The sequence below is a fragment of the Chiloscyllium plagiosum genome, unplaced genomic scaffold (genome assembly GCF_037043375.1).
Source record: "Chiloscyllium plagiosum isolate Xiang-an unplaced genomic scaffold, Cpla_swu_hap1 HiC_scaffold_42, whole genome shotgun sequence".
Lineage (NCBI taxonomy): Eukaryota > Metazoa > Chordata > Chondrichthyes > Orectolobiformes > Hemiscylliidae > Chiloscyllium > Chiloscyllium plagiosum.
In genome coordinates, this window is record NW_028270180.1 from 97,404,894 (window position 1) to 97,412,297 (window position 7,404).

The 7,404-nt window shown below is 42.1% G+C and overlaps 1 gene segment (V, D, J or C); it reads right to left on the minus strand.

Moving 5' to 3' along the window:
- Positions 1-1,653: 1,653 nt before the first annotated feature.
- On the minus strand, positions 1,654-4,941 carry LOC148138019 (Ig heavy chain C region-like). The segment is given in 3 exon segments: positions 1,654-2,061; positions 2,517-2,825; positions 4,778-4,941. Coding segments are annotated over 3 exon segments (798 nt in total).
- Positions 4,942-7,404: the final 2,463 nt, after the last annotated feature.

Below are 7,404 nucleotides of genomic sequence, written 5' to 3' on the forward strand. Positions count from 1 at the left end.
ATACATGCTGATCAATGTGGTTTAAAAATAACTAATTAAGCTGCCTCTGTCATCGTATGTTTGTGATTCTGAAAATGGGAAAATAATGATATTAATGTTTATCTCTGTGTACTTACGTGCCTGTGTGAGTTGACATGTGGGAGGACATTTTTCGGAATTTGTATCTGTGTGTTCATGTGTGTATGTCTGTACGCATTGTGCTGTATGAATGTATATGTATTCATGCCCATTTGTGTGTTACCGTGTGTCGATGTTTCTCATGGTTATGAGTGAGTACTCCTGTTCATTTGTGCAAATGATTTTCTTTTGGTGTATGTGAGTTTTTGTATGAGCTTAGGTGAGTGTTCAAGTACCACTTGCATGTGTGGCTCTGTGCGAGTATGCGTGTGTGACATCTTATCTATATGCACATTTGAGTGTGCACATAAATATGTGTCTTTAGGTGAGAGCCTCTATATGTGTCAATACGTGTGTATTTGCGATCATCTCTCTGCATCTGTTCTTATACCAGACTGCAATTTTCATTATTCTAATTTATTGTTCTAAATTTAATGCATTGCCCATAATTAGATTTGACCTTGGTGTTGCAGGAAACATTTCCCATCGTCGTGCAGAGATAAGCGTTTTATGAGCAACTCTTCTGTTGCAGTGATAGAACTTCTGTCTCTGAGAGAAAAGGCGTAAGTTCAAATCCCCACTGCCCCAGAGGTAACATTTCTGAATATGTTTATTAGAAAATGTCTACTTGTGTTCTGTATGTGAAATAAAATGATATCAAGTATTCGAATACCAGAATTGATCCCATGTGCTCCAGAAAACTGAGACAAAACTATGGAATTCAAACTGGGACGATGCAAACACCAGTTTTGGATTATGGGAATCAATGCTAATCATTTGTTAACTGAGCCAACCGTGTCAAACATGCTTCAAAGGTATTGTTTTGCATGGAAATGTTAAATCTTTGGACAGTAAGCAAGAAGCTGACTGTCCCTGTTAGCAACTGGGTTACATTACAGAGGACATCTACCATGAAAACTCTGCATAGGGAGCAAGAGGACAGACCATTCATCGTTCCACTCCCCTCTGCTCCACAGCAACTTATCTGTTGATTCTCTTTGGTGTGAAAGTGAAGATATATTCTGTCAACTCATGCGCTGGCGCGAAATCCCTGGCAGTTCCCCAGAAACAAAGGTTACATTCAAACTGTTCTGCACTATTTACGATTGGTATATTCCAATCAAATTTAATTTTAAAGTGTCTTAAATTTACATTTCCAATTGGTCCAATTTGGCAGTTTAAAACTGACATGAATTTTGTAAGAATGCCAAATGGCGGGAATCAAAAACACCAAGTTCAAAACTCGTGCCCTACCCTTGACATAAAATGGACATTGTCAGATTTTGTCACAGAGGGATTTAGGATGAATAAGGTACTTGGTGGAATCCTGCAATGAGTGAGCTTTACTCTGTCTCTGACCCAGGGTGTATCTGAGCAGAGAACATTAACTGCACAAGACGTTCGTCCTAGACCTGTTAATAATCCACTTTAACTACACAGATGGAATGTAAGTCAGAGTGAGAAACAACTAATGCAGTATTTAACTCACGACGGGAGGAAAAAAAAACACTTCATTACTTCTGTTGAATTATTAAATGCAACTTTGAGATTTTTATTGACATGAATTAACAGTGTCCATCAGTGCAAGTGAAATGTTTCCAAAACTCGGTTTACCGCTGGATTTATCGACTGTTCTGTTGATGATCTTCAATGGAATCGCTTCATGTCTCACTACACAGGAGTAAGAAGCACCGCTGGCCCACTCCTCCGCTGTAATGGATAACAGGCTGTAGATGAAGAAGGAGGTGTTGTCACTCTCCCCCATCACCTCGGTGTTCTTGTAGTTACTGGGATTCACCGGCTTGTCATTGCTTGTCCACTTGACGAAGATCTCTCGGGGGGAGAAACCTCTCACTAAACAGGTGAGGGAGAGAAACCTCTGAGCGGAGATTTCTTCTGTTGGTGGCAGGAGGACCGACACTGATGGCTCCAGCGGATTAATCACTGCAGAATATTTGAGACAAATATAAATCAACCAAAAAAATCCTGAACCAATATCACAACTTCACTAAATATTAAAATACGCCATGTTTAATTTGGGATTTATTCACTTTCGTTTTTTAAAGGAGCAGTATGGTTCACATACTGTTCAGTAAAAAAAGTAAAGTTGAATGTGAAAGTTGCCTCCATGTTTCCAGCCCACAACGAGGACATGCTGGCCATTTGTCAATGGTGATGGTGATGTCACAACCCAGGCTTCTTCCCACCTTATCTGACTTAATCAGAATACAATATCCTTTGGTCCATCTTTTTCTGAATCATCTACTTATCTATCCTGCCTTCAGATGCATCATTAATGTCCCCAACGGTGTTGGTTCATTACCAATCAAAGCCTGTCATTGATGTAACTGGATCTGGATTTCACATGGGATCCTTTGTGCTTTAATCTCACCGCTCACCTTTCTCCTTGTGGATGGAGTCTCTCAGCGGAGTCGGTAGATTCTGATGGTACACCACACATTCAAAAGTAACGCCACTCAGCCAGGCTTCAGTGGAAATGTCTAATTTGCTGATCACGCTGTCAGGATTCTGTCCAGGCTGCTCAGCAATCTCTGATTTCAGAGGCTTCTTTTCTTGTTTCCAGGTAACGTTAACTCCAGAAGGAAGATTGGACACAGCGCAGGTTAACGTCACCGTCGCATCCAGTGAGACTTGTTCTACTGGCGGTGGGAGGATTTTCACGGTGTTAGGGTGGCACTCGGTATCTTCTATGAAACAAAAATCAAAGTCAATGAAAAATGCCCCTTTCTGATACAAACAGCCAATCCTCAGATTACTCCTTCACAGGGTGAAGACACCACCTTCAAAATGGCAACTCCAACTATTGCTGAAACGATGCTTACTATTGTTGATGTATTTTGATCTGTGAAACATTTGTGATTACCTATAACATACCCTGTGTAATTATTCCTAAAGAACACTGGCTTTGTAACAAGTGAAACCTGTGAAAAAAGTAAAATCATCAAAGATACCATCATGTAACCCATGGAATGACCTTTCTTTCAGAGTTTGTCTCTCACTTAAGACCATCTATTGATACTTGTGACAAGAGTAATCTGAATTTAATGAGTTCATTTCCATGTTCATAACCCTTAGGTACAAGTGCCGCTGGTCACACTGACTGCCAAATCACATCCCAAATTTTGGACAAATTATAATAAACAATAATTGTTCTCTTTGCAGAGTTCTGAAGTGTTACAGGAGCGGTGAACAGCCATCGAAATTCTGTTCATTATATTTAACGTGATCAAAAATACTTTGCGTTATTGGTGTGATGTCATTCTCTAATTTATGTCATTGTTCCTCGTGGGCTGTGTTTGGAGTAGATCTGAAAACAAGACATTGAGTACAGCATTGGTTATCGAGAAGGACGCCCATCTCCTTAAGCCTTTCCCTCCATTTAGTTAGTTCATGACTGCTCTGCACTTTCCCTTCATTTACCAATCTGCATTTTTTAATTTCTTCATAGAGCAGGGGAGAAAAAAAAAACAAACAAAAGCGTCTTAAATTAATCTACAAACGCGATGGAAATGTGCACTAATTTTATGGACATCCACTACTCCCTGTGTAAACATCGCCACCCCAAACCATGCGACATCAGCCTGTCTCGAGTTCCTAGTTCATTCATCCCTATTGTAGCATTCTTACCAGACTTTATTCGCCTGCCTCATCCACTAATTACAGAGAGCATCTTAAAGAATCTCAGTGAGATCACGTTTATCCCAGTTCATCAAATGTGATAGCCACTTGGTCTGTGGTCTGATCCCATAAATGAAGTTAAAGAGCTCAGTACCAGATAAAAATCGATGTCGTACAGTGTTCAAGGCCAACAGGTCGTTCCTGAGCAGGGAATGAAGCATTGAACGCATTTTGATTTATTTTCAAGTAACGGTCACTGCATATTTTAACCACGTCAATTTGATAGAGGATCAAAATAAGGCTCTTCGGCCAATCCAGAGTTTAGATCAGAATGATGCTGGAAAAGCACAGCAAGTCGGGCAGCATCCGACGAGCTGGAAAGTCGACGTTTCGGGCCAAAGCCGGGCTACTGTCTTCTCCCCGGACTAAACAAGAGCCGATCTATCTCTGGCTTGAATACACACAATGGCCTGGCCTCCACAGCCCTCTGAAGCAACATGTTCCACAGACTCATCACCCTCTGGCTGAAGAAACCCCTCCCCATCTCAGTTCTAAACGGTGCCCCTTTGACCCTGAGACTGTGCCCTTGGGTCCTAGTCTCGCCTACCAGTCAAAACAGCTTTTCCACATTCATTCGACCTCAGTCTCTCAGTATTTTCTATGTTTCAATCAGATATCTCTCCAATATCCCGCCTCCATCCCAAACTTACTCTTGAAGCGGCTACCAGGCAAGGATTCAGCACTCTGAATGCCTCTCCCAGCATGGTCAGGCAACAAACTATTTAACAAAGCTCACTATCTATATATCTATCTTCAACAGAGAGGAAACATGCTTTTCTGACTTGCCAAAATGTTGAATTTTGGGCAATGCTAATGTAACACTCAAACTCAAATCAGATACGTGGCATGTTGAGAAATGAGAAGCTGTACCGTGCTGTTTTTTAACGCCTTATAAATCTGTGTGTTTGATTCACATCAGAGTTCAGATTGATTTGTAGCTCTCTCAGTCTGTGTCTCTTACCCTGGAGTGCGGTGATGTTTTTACTTTGAATGTTCTCTCCATGAGTGACCTGGCAGGTATAGACCGCACTATTAAACCATTCACCATAAGGGACCATCAGCCGACTCGTCACCGAGAAGTTCCCGTTCGCCTCACACACGGGAGACGTGAAGAAGCCAGAAGCCAAGCGTCGGCCATTTTTCAACCCAACTCACGGAGATTGACTTCGGATGGAAGTCGATGATTGAACAGACGACGGTTGCAAACTTGCTGCTTGCGATTTCTTCACTGGAGCTCACAGTTAGGAGAAGGGTTGGTTGGAGAATATCTGGACCTTGAGGAAACACATCGCATGCATTATCCGACGAATTTCATAACAAATACAATCAGTTCTCATATATCAAGGTTTCTTATGGTTAATGGATACAAGAATCATAATTGTGCAGAGTGCTGGAGAAGCTGGGATCCACACAGAAAGATCAGCAGGACAATGTGAAAGGCTAAACTTAGAGGATACAGCAAGGGAGTCAAGATTTAGATTAGATTACAGTGTGGAAACAGGCCCTTCGGCCCAACAAGTCCACACCGACCTGCCGAAGCGAAACCCACCCATACCTCTACATTTTCCCCTTACCTAACACTATGGGCAATTTAGCATGGTCAATTCACCTGACCCTGCACATCTTTGGATGGTGGGAGGAAACCGAAGCACCCGGAGGAAACCCACGCAGACACGGGGAGAATGTGCAAACTCCACGCAGTCAGTCGCCTGAGGCGGAATTGAACCCGGGTCTCTGACGGTGTGAGGCAGCAGTGCTAACCACTGTGCCACCGTGCCACTCAAAGAGGCATAGAAACTATAGGCCGGTAACATCAGAAGGGAGATAGCAACGTTGGATGGTATTCGTTTTAATTACAGAGTCTGATGAACAAGGCAGACGAATTACTGGCATAAATGAAGAAATGATGCCGTTGCTATCATGGAGACATATTGACAGCCGGGCAGGAGTGACTATTCAATATTCCAGGATTTAGTGCCTTCAGGCGAGACAGGGAAAGATGGAAAAGGATGGGGGCGGGGGTGTGCGGTACAGAATGTTGCTTCAGTCGCAATTCTGACAAGAGTATTTTAGGCTGTAAAGAGAAATGAAATCATGGATACCTCCTTGAACAAAGGCAAATGGACAGTACTTCAAAACCAAAATACAGCAAACATAACTACTGGGAGAGCACGATAGACCTTACTATAGGTCCAAAAGACCAAGTGCAAACACATGGACAAATTTCAGAGACATGTAAATTAAATAGGGGAATGAGAAAAGAAGTTTTTAACTTTCTCAGCATAGGCTTGGATATTCATTTTGTCAAAAATTTAGAGGGAGCACAATTCTGAAAATGCCCACAGGAGAATATTTGAACAAAGTATGGATTTAATACAGAGAATTTTAATCCAGACCTTGCAAGAGAGGGGTGAACCTGAACTTAACTTTAGGGACTGAAGTCGACCCAGTGGGTAAAACACCAATGGTGGAGCACTTTGCAGACAGTGATCGTAAATCAGTTGGATTTCAGATTGTACTGCAAAGGAATAGAAATTGGCCCAAAGTTCTGAAAAGGGGAAGGACAATTTTAGTAAGATTAGGTAATGACTTAACCAGAGTGGACTGGAAGCTGACACTTATTGGTAAATCTGAGTCAGAGCAGTGTGACACATTTAAGAAAGAGATAGGAAAATCACAGGGAGGACATTTCCCAGGAATCCACTGCGTGGGACCAAGAATGCAGCGGGCTCTGGTCACCAAAGAGCATGGAGGGGGAGATAAAGAGAAACAAGGGAGGCCTCCGGTCTATACTGAAATCTCAAAACAATAGAAACTAATATGGAGTACAGAACGTGCAAGGGGGAGTTTGAAAAACAAAGGAATTAGAAGAGCAAAATGGACCATGAGAAAATAAAAGAATTATTCGGGAAACAGTAATGCCCCATTAAGTGTTATTATTGGAGTGGAGCCGGAGGATTAGGTTGTGGTCAAAACGAATGTGTTGTGTCAGTGTTCACTAGGAAGAGGGACAATGTGGGGACAGAAATCATGGAGGGGTGTTGTGATGTACTTTCAGAAATTAGGACACATGACGTGATGTTCTGTGTTGTCTTGCTGAATGAAAAGTGATTATATTTCCAGGGCAGATGAAAAGTATACGAAGCGGTTGAGCGATGCAAAGGATGAAATAGTTGGGTCGCTGACAATAATTCAGAATTCCTGTCTGGCCACAGAAGTTGTGCCGAGTGTAGATCAGCCAACGTTGCACTGTCATGCAGGACGAAGGAAGGGATAAATAATGAAAACACAGATCTGTCAAGCTAGTCTCAGTGGTAATGAAACTATTGAGAAGTGAAATTAGTCTTCATTTGGAAGATAAATCAACAATTTTCAGCACGGTTTTATTGAGAGGAAGTCATGTGTAACAATTTGATAGTAGCTTTCATAGAGATAACTCGATGTCCAGATGATAGCAATAAACGGGGCCAATGGGATCCGAGTTAATTTGACAGATTGGATCTAGAACTGGCTGAGTGATGGGAGCAGGGGTTAATAGTCATCGGGTGTCTACGTGACTGGAAATCTTTGTCTCCTGGTGTTCTATCG